The 22,537-nt window shown below is 42.0% G+C and overlaps 1 protein-coding gene across 3 annotated transcripts in view; it reads left to right on the top strand.

Annotated features, from left to right (window-relative positions):
• LOC106930513 (zinc finger MIZ domain-containing protein 1-like) overlaps positions 1–22,537 on the top strand; it is a 117,768-nt gene that overhangs the window by 83,151 nt on the left and 12,080 nt on the right. For all 3 annotated transcript variants that reach the window (XM_015008102.2, XM_015008104.2, XM_088016420.1), the window contains 2 exons: positions 2,812–2,925; positions 5,726–5,831. In XM_015008102.2, the coding sequence (XP_014863588.2) occupies positions 2,812–2,925; positions 5,726–5,831 (220 nt within the window). The remainder of the gene's footprint in view (positions 1–2,811; positions 2,926–5,725; positions 5,832–22,537) is intronic.

Here is a 22,537-nt window from a genome sequence, read left to right as displayed (position 1 = left end):
ATGCTTTTGCAAGCCGTTGCATGTTGTTTTAGAGTTGGTAGAGCAACGACCTCACAAGAACACGTCTTTTAGCCTTTGAGAGCTCGCACACACAAGAGCAACTGCATTTGCTCGGGTTATAACCTCCAAGTAGATGCTAAAAACGGCAATCTGATTTCACCCCGGCACATATTTTCCCTGGCAGCTTGTTTTTCTCTCGCATCTCTGAATTGCACCGTTGTGAATACTTTGGGAGAAAGATGGGTTGTCTGATACTGCTGGTATCTATTTCGGAGATACGATTTTCCTCTAACAGTGGGGAAGCCGGTTTGCTGTCAAACTCTACTCTCTGGTGATGCATACATGTGGTGGAGGCTCCGCAGAACCCTGCAAACTGTCTTCTCCCTGCAGGAGCACTTCCTCCAACTCCTTAGCACCAATATTTCAAGATAAAGTGGAGCTGCTGCTGCTGCTGCTGCTGCTGCTGCTGCTTAGACCACACAGCTGTTTTTGTCTCACTGCTGCTGAGCTCCCTTTCCTGGGTTAATTGTCTCCATTAATATGTTTCTCTGTTGCGCCGATGAATGTAGAACAGCAGCATTTTTTTTTTTTTGTTATTTATTTATTTATTTTTGTTGAATGGAAAGAGCGTGTTTGCCAGATCGCACGCTCTGTCACTTCCAGTTAGGCTGCAGATGTGCTTGTTGTTTTCCAGACGCGACTACAGAGGAGGGCTGCGTGCGAGTCTCAGGACGCTGCACGTCCTGTCCATCTTTGTTTCCCCCCTCGAACTGAGCCGAGCTTTGACTGGTGTGTAAATGTTGAGTCAGAAAGAGAGAGAGCGATAGAGTAGCCGGAGTGGGTGGAGGGTGTTTTCTTGGCCACTGGTTTGGGTTTGATTGGTGGTTTTTTGGCCATAAAGAGGGGAACATCTGTGGCATGGCAGTGCCAAGCACTCCGTGTGACAGCCACACTGGTGGGACCAATTGTTCCGAGTGCAAAGAACAGTAATCACTTCAAGCCCAAGTGGCGATGTGTGCTTTCTTTCCCCCCTCCCTTCCAACATGTTCCTCCTCTCTCCCGCTCCATCCCCGGTGCGCTGATTGCGCGTGTTGTCTAGCTTCCAGAGACTCTCCTAAATTTAGCATCTGTATGTGTTTCACTTTAACCACCTTCAGAAACTTGCATGCACTGGAACTCTGCCACGTCTCACTTCAACATGAGTTCCTTTAGTGTATCACAGTCACAGACAAAAGCAGAAAATGAACGAGCCTGGTTTCATCGAGCCCTCCCAAGCCCCTCCTGTCAAAAGCCAGCTTCACAAACTGATACGAAAGCTGCCTTATCAAATCCTGACCTCTGCTGCCCCCTAAAGAGCAAGGAGGAAAAAAGCAGCTCTCCGACAGTGAAATCAAAGCACACACACACACACACACATTAAGAAGACAACAGTTCGCTTTAAGATGACAACCCACTCCATTTACCTTTGATTTCGTGGAGTGGGAGTCCATTTGTTCCTGTTTTGAGCAAGTGCACTGTAAAGGTTTTTGTGCGTGATCTCTGTAAAGGCTCCAGATTACTCCTGAGTGCTGTTTATGTTGAGGTTTTTAAAGCTTTCACAGCTGAAGTGTCCGGTTGCGATGGGTAGATCCGCTTTCTCTATTTCTTTTTTAAGATTTAAAGTAAAACAGAACCGTGGTCAGGATTGTTGCTGTAAATATGGGGGTCTCAAGCGAAACCACAATTCAATTTATAAAGTGAAGCGCACACATCATCAATATTTAATACATTAGTGGAAGCAATCTTAACACTACTGCAGCAGCTTACATCTCCACTCTTCCTCTTCCTCACTCTTGAGCCGTCCAATCTGCGGCAAGAAAAATTAATGTTGCTCCTGGATTGGCTGCTTTACAAATGGCAGCCATTATGCTGTCGAAAAAATTCAGTGAATAGTGGGAAATTCTGTAAATGCTAGTGTAATAGTAGTGATAATAGTGGCACCATCAATGCAGTGTGTCATTGCAGACAGTTAATCAACCTGCTTCTCCCTGAAGTGTTAAGGAATCCCAGGTTGTTTTAATATCAGCCTTCAGTTTGTCTGCATGGTTGGCTCAGGTGTCGCTCATGTTTTTCTTGATAATACTATATCATTTTTCTGTGAAGTTCAAGTCAGACCAGCTAACTGACAAATCACACAGTGCATTACCACACTTTTCCCCTCCACTAAACTTTCCGAAAATTTAGGACACAGCATTCTGTGAACAAGCAGCTTTTTTTTTTTTTTTTTTTTTTACCAAAGCAGCTTGTGGCATACCCTCCTTGTGGACGGTATCGGTGCCTGTCTGTTGGACGACTCTCAGGTCAGCAGTCTTTCTCATAAAAACAATGACACAGCATTTTCATAGGACCTATAAAATATTCTTGTTTGCTGAGAAACTGAACTGTAAGCTATAATTAGGCGACAAATTAAGAAATATAAATCACTCTCTGTAGAATAAATCTATATCATATGTAACGAGTTGTAGTTTTTGAATTGAATTTCCGATACAGATGAGGTTTTATTGATTTTCTCATTTTTGGAGATGCACCTGTAAGGCTGTATGACAAATGGGAGGGTATTTCCTCCTTTGGTGACACTTCTGAACTTGCGGTGTAAATTTTGACTCATTTTGTAACCGTCGAGAAAACATTTTCACCGTTTTTTTATTGACCATCATCTCATCTTTCTTTTCTCTTTAGCTGGACAGTTAATGCGGCTGTGCCCGTCGCCTGTCTTCTGTTTTGATTTTCAGCACACTTCGCAACTTTATTGTCCTCTTTGTCTCCTCACAGCACTTACAAAATCCAGCAAATTTCCAAACAGCGGCGACCGAGCTGCTGGACTGGTGCGGAGACCCCCGAGCCTTCCAGCGCCCCTTCGAGCAAAGCCTGATGGGATGCCTAACGGTGAGTCCCCAGCTCCGCCCCGCAGCCTCGCTCTCGTTGTTTCAAGGGCGTCGAAAAGAGCCGCTAAAAAACAACTGCTGTGTCGGCTTTTTTGCGTAACTCTCTCAGGGACATAAGACAGCTAATGTTTTCTTGCCTGATCTTCAATAAGGTCACTGGGTATAAAAAAAAAAGCACTTTGTACAAGAGGAAGCACTCCGATTTATCCTCCTTTGAGTGACCTCATTAACAGCTTGTGCGGAGGCTGGTGAATTTAATGAAAAATAAAACAACTAATCAAGTCGAGTGTTAAAGCAATGGTTGGTGGCAAGAAAATATATTCTTTTGCCATTGATACAGAAAAGACCCTCAAATAGAGCACTGGCGTGGACTGCAGAAGTTTCGCTCTCCTGTCACCTTTGCTTTAACGCGCTGCTGCTAGCAACAGATGAAAGGAAAATACGCTGCACCTTTAAGTGCAGCCTGTATCCCCTACAGCAGTGCACGAAAGTCAGCGAAGCCACCGTGACACATCGAGCGACTGCTTCTGTCGCTGCTTTAATGTGCACCAGCAGGTGACTTCTCCTCCATTCTGCCAATTCAATTTGTGTCCTGCCGTGAAAATGTCGCGGCTTCCTCCTTTTAGTTTATGAGCTCTGTAGACCCGAGTTAATCTAATGTAATTGCAAAATTACACAGCACTACGTCCCGTGGATTTCATGTTTTCACCTGCAGTGTCTTGTAAAAAGTACAAAGCGTTTGGTCACATTACGTCCACCACGAACTTCCATTTATTTCACTGGGACTTTATGTGGCAGACCAACAAAAAGAGAGAAATAAAACCGAATAAAAATGGAAAAATGCGTCATTTGAGACGGCGTCTCAACTAAATGTCTACAGCTTTTTAAAATCTCTTTCTCTTTCTCACATGCTGTTTTTATTTTAATTATGTAAAGCACTTCGAAATGCCTTGCTGCTGAAATGTGCTATACAAAAAAATTTGATTGATTGATTTATTCATTCCACTTTACTCTAAGACCCTTAAAAATATGTATATGTTTACATCTAATTTATAAACAGACTTTCCCTCTGTGTAATTCAATTTCAGTATAAATACATGTGTTCTGTGAAGGCACCAGAGGTTTGTTAGAGAACATTAGTGAACAAACGGCATCATGGAGACCAAGAAACTCAGCCGACAGATCAGGGGTTAGAATATAAAACAATATCCCAAGCGTTCAAACTCTTTCAGAGAGCTGTTCAGTCAATCACCATCTGAGGATGACACAAATGTTCTGTCACAATTTACTCCTGAACAGTAAAGCGGCTTGTGTCACAGGCACACGGCTGGTTCAATGCCTAAGATATGACACACGTGTTGGCCCTGTGGAGGACAAACCCACCTCAACTCCCCCAACTGTGTACAATTAAAGACCTGGAATTGGAACCACTTTTTACACTGAAGTTGCCGTTTAGGAAAACGTCCCCTCAGTAGCTCAGATTCTAATTTGGCCGTCTCCGCTCATATTTCTTCTGCTTAATGGGACATTCCTCTAAAAAAAAGCCCAGATGCACATATCCTGAGCTGGTGTCACGTCAGGACTATATTTACTGGAGATAATGACACGGTGCATGCGGCAGAGTTCAGCTCCGCAACCTCAGAACTCGTCTCGGAGTGTGACGACGGGACGTCGAAAGGACAAGGAGGGATGGAAGATCTCGAAGTGGGTCCAAACAGAACCCTGTATGTCCTGAAGGGTTGAGGAGCTCTCTTTGAGCTGATAATGGTAAGGGCAAATCAAAGGATTGTTGCAGGACATTATGGTGATTTACATCGCCTCCGATGGCATGTTGATGTGTCTCCTAATGTTTCCTCTCAGTGGGTCATCTCTGCACTGGAGGCCACATTTGCTTCTCATCCTGCTGTCAACCGACTCATATGGAAGCTATAAACTCTTAGTGTCTCCATCATTTAAGCTGAATTGGATCTTTGATGCTGCCAAAAGGTCACTAGATCAGGATAAAGTGAAATGCAGCGTCCTTGAGAAAAGTTAAGCTTGTCATGTCTGTGCCTTACTTTTTACTATCATTGTATAAAGACGGAAGGTTCGACTGTTACAGAATTTGAGGTTTGAAAAACATATAGTGTTTGTAGAATTTGATGGAAACTGCCCTGTGGAATAACTTAAAAATATTTAAAATTTGTTGTCATTAAATACAAATGTATAAATACATCAGCGTTTATATATATGTATAACCTCCTCACTGTATGTGGAGGTTCGTAAATAAGGTGCTCCCTACAACAGGCCGATAACCCTAAACATACAACCAGTGCTACAATTTAATTATTTAGACCAAAGCACATGTATGTGCTGCAATGGTTCAGTCAAAGTCCTGAATCCAATTTAGAATATGTGGCAGGATTTGCTGTTCAGAGACACTCTAACTAATCTTACTGAACTTGAACTGTTTCTGTGATTTAAAAAAAAAAAGGCAGAAGTATGGGGTGCATCTAAATGTAGATGCACCCCATACTTTTCAGATTTTGTTTTTCACAAGGAATTATGAAAATATTGTCACCTTTTTGTCCACTTTCCAAATATGCCCTGCTCTCTGTTGGTCTGTCACACAAAAGCCCATTAAATTTGATTTTTTTTTTCCTGTAGTGTGACTAAATACTACAGCAACCCTCTTAAACCTAAACAGGTGAAAGAACGACTAAAACGTTTGTACTGTACACCGACGCCACTGAAAAATAGTCATAATCATATTTTTCTGTGGTTCTTTTAAAAACCTTTCTGCCTCCTCTCACTGGGTCCAGGTGGTCAGCCGCGTAGCAGCGCAGCAAGGCTTCGACTTGGACCTGGGCTATCGGCTCCTGGCCGTCTGCGCCGCCAACAGGGACAAGTTCACTCCAAAATCAGCAGGTAAGACCAGAGTTTTATTTGCAACCCCGGTACTTTTATGCATAATGACTGCTGAGAGCACACATCCTAAAAAAAAAAATAAAAATACACACAGCCGTGTTTGGCAGCAGCTCACATTAACATAATTTCCATTTAATCTCACAAGGGAAACAAAAAGACTTGATTTATGGTTTCAGATGAAGAGTAATAATCCGTGTGTGACCCGGGCCAGGAACCTGTCATCGCTGCCGACGACATTTTGTGTTTGTAGGCTTTCGACGTCTGCAGACGTCGATGAGTTATTGGCGAAAATGCAGATATCTTAAAGGTGTTATATAAGCTGGGAGAACGGCGAGCTGAAGCGTGGCGGGAATAAAGATGTGTAGGCTGTCGGTAGCGGAAAAGATAAGAAATATTTTGTGATCTTTTGCAGGTGATGATTTGTGGTTTCCACCTTTCATGAGTCATGGGAAAACCTGCGTTTGACTATGCTGCTGAGCCTTCTTGATTTAGGAGAGTGACAGGCACATATTGGTTTAATTTTGCATGTGTTTGATTTTCCTTTCTCCGCTTTATGCGCAGGTCATGCCGCTGTTATTTCAGCTAAGAGTTAGGAATCGGTCTGTCTGCAAATAACTAAGACAGCCAAATGTTCTAATTCTGCCTAATGCTTAATCAAATCTCAGGGCCTATTTTATGCCTATTTTATGAGCTTAGATAAGATTGCCAATTGATCCGCAGTCTGAATAATTTCCTGCTACAGTAATCATTTGGAAAGCTGAGCTCGGTCTCGTTTGGGTGGTATCCTAAAGTGCATTTCATGGGCAATTATGTACCAGTAAGCATGAATATTTTTGCAATGGAGACGGATTCAGAGGAAAGAACAACAGGGATGTGCTTCCGGCATGGCTACGGAGAGAAGGGGGTGTTTTTTTGTTTTTTTTTTAAGTTCCAGAGAAAACAGCCTGTAGAAGCTGGAGGAGATGACTCTAAAAGGACACTCCCACAGAGATCCCAGGGGGCAGGACCGGCTCGCCTGATGTCCGGCGGGGGCTGTTGCCGTGCGACAGAGGAAGGGAGAGAATCACATGATGGGGCCAGTAAGCGTCTTTGAGTACTTAGGAAAGCACTGTACAAATACAAATGTATTATTAGTATGATGGGAGTCGGATGAGTCAGTGTTTGTGGAAAGGGAGACTTCTCAGAAAGCCCGTTTTCTTTTTCTGATAGATTTAAAAAGACTTTAATAGCAGATGCTAATCTCTTGACAGTGGCGCCACCAAAAGAGCACCGAGGCGTGGGCAGCAATAGCTGTCCCTGTAAATCTGCTATTTTTTTGCATGCCCAGTTTTTTTGTGAATCTAAACTTAAGAGAGAAAAAAAACAAGCTTTGAAGAGCTGCAATATTTACTTATTTAATTCATAAATGTGCTTGTGCAGTGACTTTTTAATCTAAACTGCATGCCACTTTTATGTCTGTTTATCTCTTTCAGCTCTGGTCCTATAAGTAAAACCTATTTATATTACCAAAAATTTTAAAGTACCGGTGGTTGTAAAATGATTAAATTTAAATTGAAAGAATACAAGTATCACACGTGCGGATTAAAAAGGAAAAAAAGTCATATTGTTTTAGACTTGCAGTCAGTTAATTTGTGGACAGAAATTCAATTTCAATTATTATTATTATTTTTTTAATGCGCTTAGATTACAAAATTTGTTAAATCCAAACCAAACTAACTGAATCCTAACTAAATTTCAAAATGATTCAAATTGAAGTAATTAAAGATTAATATCTGAGTCCCTCTGAAACCCATTTTTAAGTTTTGAAGTTTTCCAAATAAAACTCTTGACATAATGTCTTAACGCTGACTTCTGGGTTTGGCCTCAATGTGGACACCTTGTGCAAACTTTTCTGGAGGGGTTTCTGCCTCATGACTGCTTTCTGCTCACATTTTATTTTAAACTTGGTGATAAAAAAACGGTCAGCCTCTATGGTCCGAAGACATCAGATCAGTGGACGGAGCTAATAAGTTAATCAGATTTGGCCCAGCGGCTCCCACTCGCCTCGGCTCTGACGGTCGCTGGCCGCTACATTTCCGTTGATAACCCTCTAAACGCGTCTCCTGCAAAATTGTGCTGAGGGAGGCAGGGGTTTAGGTGGAAATCAATGTGCGCAGTCAGCTCCGAGCTGAAACGGCTTGTAGCTTTGACAAATTGATTCATCATGAAATGCCTCCAATAATTTACTGAATTAGCTTTTGCTTTCTTTTATTGCGAGAGGGCAAAACTTCATTAAAGCCTTATTATCTGAACCAATTGATGGTATCAGCTGGCATATTTAAAGGGATCGTAGAAGTTAAGATAATGCCGGTTGCAAACCTAATCCCTTCTGATCAGAGTGGAATTGAAAAGCTCAACAATGTGTGATTCAGTGAATTGAACTGCTGATCTGTTTAATGGATACCCTAGAAGGGTGGGTGTCGGGAAGGTGGCGTGGTTTCCGTTTGCCCCCTATTTTTTTTTTTTTTGCAGAGTTGGGGGAAGGGTGTCTGTCTGCTCATAGTGACCTGCCTGTGAATGGGATTAGCCTGCTCTATTAATCTGTGATTACTGAGACTGTCTGACCGCCGGGGCAAAGCTGTGCACGTGAGGCTGCGGCGACCTGAAAGCAGCGAGATCACCCGGCTCGCCCCGGTGTGGATAAACTCATCAGTCCCTGCTCTCTGTCGTCTCTCCGTCAATACACGCCCCGTTAGATCTGTCCCGTCAGCGTCACTCCGAACCACCTGACTGCATTCAAGAGTTTTGGCGGGGGATGGATGGGGGGGTGGGGCGGGAGGAAAGCGTGATTGCAATTTCTTCCGAGCGGCGCATTTCCAATCGTTTGCGCCTGACTGGGTTGTTGGAATTCCTCGACTCAAAAGAGTGGAAAGAGGCGCCGACTTATAAGAGGGAGGAGCAGGCTGGAGTTTCTCAGCTCCTCGGGCCATTCATCCCCTCCATGTAACAAACGCCTGGCAAAGCAGCCATTCAGCAGATAATTAGTTCTCGCGCTGGTCAGGCTCGGTTGGTGCTATACTCGTTTTACACATTCATGACATTCGATCTTTAAACACTGCGGGTTGTAGTTAACAGTGTCAGTCTGATTTTTTTTTTTTTTTTTTATTATTGTTTTGTTTCATGTTGCTGTGAATGTAGGGGTGTGGGAGGCGGAACATCGAGGGGGTGTTTTCTAATCTGTAAAGGCATTAGCGAACGGGATCCAGAGACAGTGTGGGTGTTGTGTTTGCTTGCTTGATAAAGGCAATGCAGTGTGGCCACCTGTTTGTTACTGCATGCAGCTAGATTCAGTGTCTTGTAATGTCTCTGGAATAAGCTTTTTCAATCTTTCCTGCATCCTCACGGCTTCTTCCTTCTGCAACTCCTCAACGTAAACCAGTTTTGCGGAGTGTGTGACTCACAAAACTGGTAGATTTCTCCTACCTGAGCTACGTAGCCCTCCAGCTCCTCCAGAGGTTCCGTGGGTGTCTTGGCTGTTTCTCTGATCAATGCTCTCACAATCTGCAAGTTTAGGTGAACGGCCACCTCTTGGCCAAGTTGAAGTTGTGCAAAGTCTTTCTATTTTTGGATGATGGGTTAAATTTAAATGTATTTATACTGAGAATAAATGTATTTGTCTGCATAGTGTTGCAGTTTTTAGCACTGCTGCCTTACAGCAAGAAGGTCCTGCGTAAGATTCATAGCCAGTGCTTTTCTGCATTACGTTTTGAGTGAGTTCTCTGCAAGCACTTCCAAAAGTCTGAGCGTTAGGTTAATTGGTCAGTTTGGATTAGGGGTGAGCAGTTATCGTATCATTAGTTGCATGCAACATTGGCAGCATGGTTTTTTGTCTCTGTGATGTGATGGACAGATGTCATGTCCCCTTGACGCTGGCAAGACGAGGGAGATTAGACAATGCATGATTTAATTCTGCTTTGCAATTGGATTGTCTGTCATGTAAAATTCCCAAAACAATGCTAGAAGTTTTTGATTGCAAGGTGAGAAAATGTTAAAGGTTTATAAAAACTTTTTTGTGTTTTACTTTCATTTTTCAGTATGTTTCTCTACACTTATCCAGGCTCTGGAAATATATTTCCAGAAGCCCAATATTGGAACAAAAAAAAAGTCCAGTATGGATGTTTGTCTTTTAAACAAATCTCCAAAAGACTTTGTAATATGTTTTTAACGGATTTGGTAAAGCAGTAATAGCTTGTCGAGGTGGTGTGATTTTATTTTTGATGTTTTTCCCCCCTTTACTTACCGGAGTTTACAAGGTTAAAGTTCCTCGTACTTGGAAGTATGTGCACCTAATTCTCCGGCGCACTTTATGATCACTGAGGACTCCCAGCCAACCATGATTGATGGGCTAACTTTCAGAAGGTCTGCAGGGCTGTAAGTCACCCGCTGCACACTTAGCCGATAGTAAATACCAGGAGAGTAAATGCAGAGCAGAAAGATAAGAGCCTTGGAGTTCCTCTGGCCTTCCTCTCTTGAAGTGATTTTACATCCTGGGCAGCACTGGGATACATATTTTTACAGGTGCATCATATCATTCAGAATCATTAAAAACTTTTCATTTGAGTAATTTTACCCCCCCAAAAATGAAACTCGTATGGATTTATTGTGCACACACAGAATATTATTTTTGCATTATTTAGCATTTTTATTTCTGTAAATTTTGACCATAATGACTTAAAGCTAATGTTAAGCCAAAATTCTGATTCTGAGAAATTTTTAACAAATAAAATCTATAGATTTAAAAAAAAAGGAAATGTTTTTTTTTTTTTTTTTTTTTTGGTCTACAAGATTATTGGGCAGACAGCAGATACTCACTGTGAAAGCTAACAAAGGTCACTGCTGTAGAAATACAGGATACTGTATCCAAATATATTAATGGAAAGTTAAGTGGAAGAAAAACTGCACCATAACCACAACCTTGAGAAGTTTGTGGTGATGTTTTTGGTGGAGTTTCTCAAGGCCTGTGCTGGAATCAGAGCTTTATGAGCAACCACAGACAGACATGAGCTGCAACTGAACCAATCCTGAATAAAACTGTGAGAAGCATCGTGCTTGAAGAGCAGAGGTGAACTGTCACTCGGTGGTTCAAAGATCTGTTGTGTACATATTGAGTGCAGTACGCATCTATTCTTATTTGAGATGTGATTTATTTTTTTAACTAACACACTTTCTACTCAGGTTTCCATCAGTTTGCTTGGATACAGCCATCCTCCAACAGCCAGCTGCTTCACCAATGACCTCTTGTGACTTACCCTCCTCAAGGAGGGTATCAATAACAATCTTCTGAACAGCTGTGAATTTGGCTGTTTTTTTTTTTTTTTGTTTTTGTTTTTTTTTTTCACAATTGCTTATAACATTCTGCATTTTATGCTCTTCATTATTGGACTCGTATGTGCCATTTATTATTTCAATATTCTGCAATAATGAAAACAAATCAATGCTTGAAATACATTATTATTGTGCGTCATAAATTTATGCAAAAGCATGTTCCAGGCTTTGAATTGAAATCCTGGGGAGAAAAAAAAATATTTTGGTGATCGCTCTGACTTCCTGAGATGCAGCGGATGCAGCGATATATATCTGAACAACAAACAAGTCGTGTGCAAGTTGTTTTATTTGCACACAATGATATGCCTCAGGTGGCATGCCTACCTGCAGTTTACATGTTTTATAGCTGTGTAATTATTTAACCAAAGGCTTTAGTGGGTCTGGTGTTTACTCAGAGACAAATGTGGTCTAATTGGCCCCTCCTTCTCTGATACCGACCCTCAGTGCATTGAGAAGCCTCCTCCTCCTCCTCTTCATTTATGCCCTTAAATTACAACGACTATTTTTGATGGATTAAGTCCAGTGAACGCATTCAAAGCCAAGGGTTAGCGGGTCGGAACCGCGGCTTCACCTGAGCCGACTGCGGTGGCGCGTTCTGCGACGCCCGCGTTGCGTCTCCCTGCAGCTCTAAGCCGACTGATTGAGGCTTCTTTTACTCGTCGCTCTGGACCCGGGCCAGGACACAGGCTGTCTAGCACATTAGGCACCACCCCCCACTCCCCCTTTGCAAGTTTGAAATGTGAGCTGCCTGCATTTTTTTTTTTCCCTCCACTCCCCTCTCCTCCCTCCCCTCACGCTCTCTCCCTTCTGGCGAAGTGGCTGTGGCTGCCTCTGTGTGATGTGTGTATTGGGAGAGCAAGCAATGGATCACTAGACAGAAAAAGAAGATACATCAATAACAGCTGCATACATCCGAGGTGAGGAGATAAGCATTTGGTTCTCTCCCTCTCTCTGCCTGTCCTCCCTCCCCCCCCCCATCCCTCTCCCCCATATATCTCTGTGTCTTTAACCCCTTTCCTGCTGCCGAAGCCGGCTCCTTGATTTATTTGGTGAATGATTTGCAGTGCCGCCTGCTTTCTTCTCTGAACACAAACCTTTTCTCCTCCTTTGCTCTATGAAGTTTCCTTCTCTTTCAGCAGCTTATCCATTTTTTTTCTTTTTTTTTAATTTTCCTCCTTGTTGTCTCTGGGGGTATTTGTTGCTTGAGTGCAGGAAGAAAAAAAAAAAGCCGGTGGCAAGTGGAGCAGGAACCCCATTAGCGGCGACTCCATCTGTGATTGGTTTTGCCTGCAAAACGGAGAGAGCGGCCATGAATAATTGATGCGTATTGTGCAGTCAGCCACTGGACACGCGGTGGAGACGGAGAGAGGAAGCCGCTGCCCTGAGACACTGAGAGGGGTGGGTGGTGGTGGGGGTGGGGGATGAGGGAGGTGAGGGGTGGGAGAGGAGGAATGTTTTAATGGAAGAGAGAAAAGGTGGGAGGGATAAAAAAAAAGACACTGAAAGAGAGCTTTAAAATAGCTGCTGGTTTCAGTAATGCAGAGATTAAGGCTGCCCCGCATCGCTTTTGTTCTGCCGTTGCAGATTTGCGCTCAGAAGTGTTTTCCAGGCACACGAGCTCCCTTTTGCTCTGTATTAATGATGAGGCGTCGCTGGAGTCGGCTGGCATTTTTGAATCATGGAAGGAGTGCCGAGGAGGATTGACTGCCACAGTCTGAGTGAGACGAGGCTGCAAAGCTGTGAGCTGTCAAAAGGAGGAGACAACAGATAACGAGTGTTGAGGGTGGAGGGGTGGGGGGTGGCTACAGGACGATCATTGACATGTGGGAAGGTGGATGTGCTTCTGCAGCAGAGGAGCGCTTTACTTTGTACCTCCCCTGGAGGGACAGAGGGAGGGTTGATTTCTGCGTTGTTGGGCGCAGGCGGGCAAATGGGGGTTGACAGCATGACGAGTGGCTTGCAGCGCCCCGCATGACGGAGGCGCAACAGCTGACTGCTGCATTTGACCCACTTACAGCTGACACAGAAGGGGTCAGAATGGCCTTGATTATCTCTGAGGGTTGCTCTGACCTACTTGAGACGGCGTTTTCCATGAGCCTCTCGGCAGTTTTGTCAAGCAGTGACAGGAGCCAAGCACTCGTTTCTCCACGTGAAGGAATCCGATGGTTCAGCAGCAGTTTTCCCGCACGATCTACGTTGTTCCATTTGCTCGTAATCAAAGGCAACTCTGAACATGTGGGGTGTTTGGCTTTGATTTAAATGGACTCGGTGTTTCAGCTGTTTTGCAGTGTTCTGGAAGTTTGTTCCAAATATAATGCAGCTTTTTGACATGGAGACACACCCAGTCAACCATTTACCTGCCAGTAACAATTTCCAGTTTTCTTTGCAGTCTGATCTGCACATTTAGATTTTGAATGTGTCCAGTTTTCTTACATGTACAAATTCATGTATATAAAACAAATTTGTGGAGTAGGCACCATACACAGAGGCCATGATCCCAACCGCAGGTCATTTAATGCATGTCCTCTCCTCCTTCTGCCTTCCTTCCCATCAAGCAATCAAAATAGGTCACTAGTGACAGAAAATCCTAAAACGATTCATCAATTACGTGGCAACTCAATAATTCATTAAATTAGTCAACAATTAAATTGAAATCAGCAGAAAATCGCGGGACGCATGAAAGGATGCGGTGTCTTGCAAAAGTCGTTTCCAGGTCTTCTGCAGCCTCCAGCGGGTGTTCTTCTAGAATTGCCGTGCATCCAGAAGAAAAGCATTCCCACAGTGGAATGCAATCCACAGGTTTCTTCCACATGTACTGTTTTGATTGCAGGCCAAAAATGTTCATTTTGGTCTCATCTAACCAGATCTCTGTCTCCTTCACAGTTTGTAAACGGGTCTTCTTAATGCTTTCTGCCACTCTTCCATAATGACTAGATATGGGGAGCACATGCCTGTCAACAGATTCTCCAAGCTGAGCTTCTAGAGTTACCATGGGTCTCTTGGCTTCTGCTCTGATTAATGCAGTCCTTGCCCGGCTTTTCAGTCTAGGTGGGTGGCCACAGTTTTTAGGTCTGAAGTTGTGCCATACTCTTTCCAGTTATAACTGATTAATTGGAACAAAGTTCTCTGAAATGTTCAAAGTTTTGTAGTATTGTTTTCTGACCAAACTCTGCTCCAATCATCTCTATAACTTTACCCTGTCTGCCATATTTCTTGGCCTTCATGAGGCTGTTTTTTTTTTTTTTTCTCTCACTAAAGTTGCACTAAAGTGGAAACGTTCAAGGGTCTTGCATACGTTTATAAGGTAGTGGAGTCACCAGCCCTACATTATCCTTAGTCAGTATTAATTGTGTATTGAAAATGAATTAACTCTGGTTGACAATCATTTGTTAGATCTGTCTGGAAAAAAAAAAAGAGTCTGTAATAAGAGCTTTTGGAGAAGATTTGTCCAACTTGTTGGCCGTTGTTTCTCTGTCAGCTTCACCTCTTCCACTCTGCCTTGGACATTTAGTATTTTTCCAAAGGTCAAACAGCTTTGACCTTTTTATTTTCATTTTCTCAGCAGGGGAATAGCAGTATGCGGAAATACACCGGTTGCTGTTATGATATGTACATTTGTCCAAGAAACCTTTTCGTTACCGAAATTAAAGAACGTAAGCCACAAACAGCCACGACCTGTGACTTGCTCACAGCTTTCATGTGATAGTTCAGTTAAATTTAAAAACAGAGAGATTTTGATTCCACTTATGTTGCTCACAGATCACGTATTAAACTTTGACTGAATATGACGACTTGACTTTTAATACAGAAGTGTCCAAAATAAAGGCGAAAAGATCAGTAGTCATAACCTGTGAACGAAAAGATGTGTCATATTTTTTGATGTTCCAACTGTGTTATTTACCACATGACGAGTTTTGAAGTGAAGCTGTCAATAAATTAGAGGTAAGCATAACAAAGCTCAAGTTTAACAAAGCTCACTCTCTGTATGCAGGGGCAGGATTTAATGGTCACACAAAAAAAGCAAGATGTATTTTTTTTTTATCACCACACTGGGACAGCAAAAAAAAAAAAAAAAGCAGAGATAAAGCTTTAAAACTTCAACAAATTATCAATCAGTACAGTAGTTATAGCAAAGGGAGAAAGTGGTGTCTAGTAGAGCCAAATATGTAAAAGCATTCAAAACAGCAAAACCTTGATTTACTTGATATGATAAAAACACTTTGTTGATTGTATTTTAGATGGTAACGCTAACCTTTCGTCCCCACCTCTCAGTTCAGAATTTCTTTGTCTATGTCACTAGACAACATCTATTATATTATTCTATGATAAAAACCTATGGGTAATCATGTATTTGCTTAATCGTCTCAAGTTACTTGTTTCCTGAAATGTTTTTTTTTTATATTTATTTATTTATTCATACATGCATTTTTCTCACCGTCTGAAATCAAATCTGACCAAACTTCTGCTCTTTTAGGATAATTAGAATTACCACAATTATTTCTACAATAATGAGTGCAAGGATACGTCAGAGTTTTATTTGTCAGCGTCTTCAAAAGCAGAAGTTTGCTTATATTTCCTTAGTATTTGGCTAATTTGGCACTGCCTTTGAACTATATGACTTGATGATCAAATGTTTTGCGTTTCCATCCAGAAGCTTCTTACAACACTTTGCTGGAATTCTGGCCCATTCCTCCTGATAGAACTAATGTAGCTGCAAGATTTGAAAACATTTAGTATCCCAATAATCTTATCCTGGATCAAGTTTGAATGTTCCACTTGGCGCTAGTGTTTGTCTTGAGGGAGCTTTTTTCATTCAGATCCTGAGCTGCTGCACATATGGACGTCTCTAATGAGCCTAGAGGGGTGCCAGGACCGGACCCGCTTCCCCCAAGTGTCCCTTTTTTTTTTTTTTTTTCTCCCCCGTTTCCAAACAGTCTCTGACCTGAAGCGTGCTGTGAAAAGGTCGCAGGTGAATCAGCCACCAGCATATGCAGCCGTGACACTACAGGCCCTGTCCAGCACCCCTAGGTGGGCACTACTCCGGGCACATCTGCTCTCTGCCTAATTAGTATCATGGTGGACAGGGGCCTAAGGCTGGAGCTTTGTTAATGGCAGCCTGTTGCTTTGGGAAACAATCTGGCTCTTGTCAGCTGCGTCTTTGCTGGTTTGATAATCTGGTCGGAGACGGACGTGGTTAAAAACACTCTGCGTCAGTACAGGTGGCTGTTTGGGCAGGTGAAAGGTTCATCGGTCGCATGGTTCATAATCGATGTGATCTTGTTTGATTTTTGATGACGACTATTTAGGTCCACAATATATTTTTTTAATAAAAAGTGCACTGAAATGTCAATTGCCGCTCATTTAATCAATAATTTTGCGTTTCTTAATGTGATTGCACTGTAAGACATTTAAAGGACCTATTTCTTAATATTGGAAAAATATGAAAACTGAAGAAAAGTACCACGAATGGTACTTGGATTGGCTTCGGAGACTAATTTTGGTATCAACAATTTACAAAATAGCTGTAATGTCCAGCTGAAAAGCAGAAATAGCAATAAAAGTGAAGACAGGGAACACTACTGCAACTTCTACTATGAGATGAAGCAGACTACCAGTGAACCAAGAAGTACTGGATGCTACGTTTTCACCTCTCAAGTTAGAACATAGATCTGCAAATGACAAAATCCATCTTAACCGTGTTAAAGTTTCAATTCGGAAAACCAGCGTGGAATGCTTATTGATGTGATAAATGACTAAATCGCTTCTAATACAGCAATACTTTCAATGACCGTGTTATTATGACGAATACCTGACAGTTGTTTACCACCTCAACAAGGAGGACAAGTCACAAAAAGTCAGTGCTAAATTAGCTGATTGCTTGCAGGGCACTTGTACGCAAACACATTAATGGAAAGTCGAGTTAAAGGAAAATAATTGTGGTAGAAACAGATGCATGGTGTAACTACCTGTCCAACTTGACATCCTACACACAAACCTACGTTTGCCACATTTGTGCTCTTGTATTGAGATGTGAAGATGTGTTTTTGTATCCAGTCATCTTAATGAGTAAAGACATATTTGAAAGTCGGTCTGTATACGTTCATCCAATAAATTCTCAGAAGGATGTAAACAGTCTTACAAATTTCAAAAGAGTCTGAACCATATGGGCTCTTTTTTTAAACAAACATTAGGAGAGAATATGTTAGGAACCTGGTTTTCTTAGGCTTGTGTTTAACCATAACTAAGACATGACAGTTGCAGCAATGAGATCTGCATAACTTTGTCAAATACATCACAAAATGCTCCAACTCGCATTCATTTAGTACTAAATAGATTTCTTTAAAGGCTTACAGTAATAATCTTTATCTGAACGCAGAGAGCCAAGATTCTCTTTGAAGATAAACATCTTATCTTCTCTCTATTGATTTTTTTTTAATTCAGCATTTCAGCCTCTTCACATTCACAGATCTGTATTTGCATCTCAAGCAGATTGACTGTGCTTCTTTTTACGATCTGAATGTTAGTACATTTGAATGAGTGGGAAGTTAAAGAACACTGGATTTCAATAAAATCAAATCTGTGTTTTCCTTTATTTGCCTCTGCTTTCTTTCCCTCCACTTGGCCCCATATGCTCATGGCTTCAGTAAAACCTTTCTGGTTTGCCTCCAGCAAGTCCCCCTCCCCCCTCCCAAGCTTCTCCTCCTCGGATGGACATGGCACGACATTGTGGCCATGTGGCCAGCAGGAGGCTGTATTTAAGTCGGGGCAGCCCTGAAATGGGCCATAAAACCTAGCCAGCAAGTCTGGCTCCCCGCAAGGCAACGGATCCTAAGCACTCATTGACAGGACTCCAGTATGTGGCTTCCAAGAGAGCCGCAGAGAAAATAATGCAAGAAAGAAGACATAAAAGAGGTGCAGACAGGGGCAGTTGTCTGGTCTCAATAAACTGGCTGTTTTATAACTGTTTATTTAAATCCACAATGCAGCTTTTTTACACTGGTAAAACCTTTTTTTTTTTTTTTTTTTTTTTTTTTTGAGACCACACATCAACCATAAAATTCAACCATCCATCCATCAAAACTACCTCTGTTGAGATACATTCTTAATAAAAGTTTGTATTGAAATTTAATAGATTTTTTTTAAATGTGCATAAAATTAACCAAAAAAAGCAGCTAACATGAATCAGGAAAAGTATGCAATTTTGTAATGAAAAATCTATTGGAACCTTTGTGCCAGTTTAGTATTGTTCTACCATTATTTAACAAGTCCTGTAATTCTTTTCTGTCAAAGGCAAGGGAAGCCAAAATCCAATTGGCTCACTTTTCTTTTTCTCCCCATTTTCTGTAATGATTGACTGCCTGTCTTGGGCTGAAAGTTTAATGCTCTCTATACCAAAGTGATCAAGAATGATAAGCTGAATTATCAGAAAATGGGTCAGACTATCTTCTATTGTAGTTTCTCAAAGCATTTGGCATCCCGAGGTGAGTGAAGCTGTACAGTCTTGCATGAGATTAAGCTACATTTTTCTTGGATCACTGCATTAGCACTTGTGTAAATTTTGTGACGACAAAGAGATGCTTGACAGCTGGCCGGTGGTATCCACGTCAGCCACTTGTGATTATGATCCAGGACAGCTTGGTGACGACTAGACTTGCAGTAGCAACTAATCATTAAAGTAATATTTTATTTATTATGAAGAAACTTTCAGAAGTTCTCATAAGTACTCCATGTACTCCTGTAAGTAAAAAAAATAAATAAAATTTTTTGACTAAAACCAAACTTGTTTGTTTTGCACAGATTCTGTTACCAGGGATTCTAGGGGCTCCCCACACTCACTCTTAGTTTAATTGACTTTGGCCTGCAGGACCCTTGCGTCCATTCATCCCCTTTTTGGGCAGAGAAGACGAAGAAGGGGGGAGGAATAGAATGTGAATAGAGGCGGCATCAAAAACTGAAGAGTGCAGCCCACTAGAGCTGCCCTTGTTAGTTTGCTCATGCTCTTTGTTCTCTTTTCAGCCCTTCTGGCTGGGTGTCTTCAAACAAGCTGTTTTGGGGTCATGATTTTTGACGAGCAGCGTACATCGAATACGGTGGTCTTCTTTATTAGAGTTAGGGTGGAAACATGTGTATATGTAATGATGACTGGGTGTGCACTATGTTTTTAACGCGGGCATTTGGTGGCCAAGTCGCCATGTGGGACGATGCCAGGTGGATTGTCCAGGGTTGACAAGGGAGCAGGTGTCTATTAGATACAGAGCAACAAGGAGGGGGGTGGTGGCGGGTGGGGTTGGATGAGGATCATAAGAGCTTCTGGCATCTGCCTTACCTGCTGCCTCCCCTGCAGTGCAGAGCCAGTAAATGGAGAGAAAGAGAGGAGTTAGAAAAGGAAAAGAGACAAAGAGAGGAGCAGAGAGCAGTCTTTTAAAGGAGGCAGCAAGTGTGTGTTAGACCTTTTGTAGAGGAAGCCATTCATGCCGTGTTTTTAGAGCTCTCCCGTCAACTTGCTGTTGTATTCCTTATTCATTGTGGTTACGCCGATTGTAGTTTATTGTAGTCTTGTGAAAACGTTCTTACTTTAAAATGTGTGCGTTCCGTTTAGTTGCAGGAGAGAAAACTTCTCAAGAGTTCAGTTTTGAGTTACTTTAAGTGCAAAGTGGTCACAGTTTCCAGTAATCCTTTTTTTTTTTTTAGATGAACATTACTAAAATAAGAACCCTTCTGTAACCGTTGCCTTATCGTCGACTTGGACTCTGCGCAATGCAAATTTAATCATCTAAAAAATTGTATACTTAAGCTTCCATATAAAAAAATAGATTCAAGACTGCAAGGAGTCGGAAGCAGATGCTGTGTGAAAAGAGTCGTTGTTTACACTACTGTTATCTCTTTGGAATTTCAAGGAAACTAAACTTTCATTAACTATCAAGTGAGAAATCACTCTAACCTTCTATTATTTTTGCATTATTGTCCATTTGAATAATTTGCTAAAGCTCACCTGGGATTGAGGATTTCTCTGAAGATTTTCATGTCTTATCAAAATTTTAATTTAGGTCTAAGCCAAATGAAGTAACTCTGTTCCTAAACCGTGAGTTTCCTCCATGTTTTATTTTCCTGTAAGATGATTAAGATGTAAGTTATTTACATCTTAATCACATAAATGGTTCATTAAGAGGCCTCTTCATTCCAAGAAACATGGAAATAAAAGCCATACTTAAAACCTTTAGTCCTTCTCAATTAACTGATTTTTAACAAAGTTTAGCAAGTACTTTGGAAGAACTTTTTAGCATAAAGTCGCTGGTTTAACTTCAAAGTAATCCCATGACGATGTAAATCTAATAAATACAAGTCCAGATTTCTCTTTTTGGATCCAGAAGGGTTCTGGTTGCCCCAGTCCTCCAAACACTAATGAGCAGTCACAAGTGAGTAAGCTTTGGATGCATGCAAACAGTCATGCGGCAAGCCAAAGCAAAATACTTGACAATGGTAATGTGTGTGGGGGGTGGGAGGTGTACATTATCATTGGACAGAGCATTGAACAACTGTCAGAGATGCAGTCAATGTCATTTGTCATGTCTCCCCGGGGCTTCATGACAGGGCTGGAAGCTGGAGGCCAAGCGGCTGAACCACCCATCTAGTCCCAGCAGATGTGTTTGCCGCCATTCGCCATGGTTGACCATCAGGCAGCGGCAGCTGAGCACCAGAATATCAATACGGTTCAGACTCTGCCGTTCCCCCTGGGACTATCTACCAAGGAAACAGGGCTGTCCCTTTCCTCTTTACTGAAAGAGGGATAGAAAGTCTTTGCCACCAAGGAAACCAACAAAAACATGACAGAACACTAGTTTGAATCTGTTCAGATTGACATTTGGAAACCCAACACCTGGGGCGATTTTTTATTATTTTTTTCCCCCCAGTTTTGGCTGCAGGAGGGAGACAGACACATCTATTGAAGGGCCATCTGTGGGGTGGCATGGAAAAGAGAAACAGTAATCCTTTTGTGTCCATCATCCAGAGAGTTGTTTTCGTAAGAGAGATGAGGAGGGTTTGGATTGTAAAGAATAAATGATTGTGTGTTTCTCCTCTTGTTATATGATACCTGAAGTTAATCCCCCAAGTGAATGACAGAGGTGTACATTCAAACAAACTGGTGCTTAGTTGAGGTGGTAACTGAGCTGGGATAAGACTTTTATCCAACAGTAGAACAGAATAATTCTTCTTTAAGTGGTAAAGTGTTGAAACTGTTTGTAGACATTTCTTTCTTCTGCTTATCCTTGCCTGGAGTTCTCAGTGTTGGTTGTGAAAGTGGCCAGAAAGCCTCATGTCAGTCGCTCTGGATCAGTTCACTGTTAAGATTTAAGATTCAGAGAAATGTTCCTTATTATTCCAGATAATAGGAGATTATTTGGTGAAAACATTATATTAGGCCCTATTTCTGTTGGTTGTGATTTTGGTCCCCCACATTTGAGTTACCACATTATGATCCCAGGTCAAACCAAAATAACCAAACAGTTTTTGTTTCTCAAATTAACTCTGAGTGGAATGTAAAAATTTCTTTGGTTGTCGATCGTTGGTTGTTAAACGTGATCGCTACGAAATGACGCCTACTGCAGGATGTTGTTTTTTTTTTTCTCTGAGCATGACTTTACCATTTATCTATAGGACATAAAAGACTAAATCAAAACTTGTATTCCATGACGTAGGAACATTGATAATGTGTATATATGAAATTATGGTTTAAATTGGCGATGGGGTCAATTGACCCCGAGCCAATAAATTCAGAAGATGTGTTTATCAACATGAAGAAGTGCAAGTTACCCCTTGTTGGAAGTGAATAATGGGACCTAATTGAGCTGTAACATGCTGGCTGGTTGCCAGGCTGTTGAACTGAAAAACTCTCCCCATCAGAAGGAGCTCTACTGAGAGGGAGATTGCTGTTAAAAACCCTGCAGGACATTCTCTCACACAGACATGTATTAATCTATAAGCCACACTTGGATCAGGTTGCATTTAATTGATGGGAAGTTGCAAGTTGCATTTACCTGCGAGTGTGATGTGTTTGGTTTAACTGCACCTGAGCGGCCTTTTCTGTCAGCTAGGGAGCGCAGACGTGTTAAAGTCGGATCAATTCTCCAGAGAAGCTGCACAGCCTGTCTCCTGGCACCTGCCTCACGAAGAACAGGCAAGAGGAAAAGAGGGGAGGATGAGGAGGGGGAGGAGGAGGAGGAAAAACCCAGCTGCCTCTGTGCCTGAGCCCCGTGTTGCTTTTAAAGGAGTGGGAGGGAGAGGAGGGAGACTGCTGGCACCATCTGTACACGTCTTTTGTATTCCAGCCCTCGTCTTTACAC

This window comes from Poecilia mexicana, unplaced genomic scaffold (genome assembly GCF_051168715.1).
Source record: "Poecilia mexicana isolate PSO_F unplaced genomic scaffold, ASM5116871v1 scaffold_19, whole genome shotgun sequence".
Classification (NCBI taxonomy): domain Eukaryota; kingdom Metazoa; phylum Chordata; class Actinopteri; order Cyprinodontiformes; family Poeciliidae; genus Poecilia; species Poecilia mexicana.
This window is presented reverse-complemented; position numbering and strand designations above follow the sequence as displayed.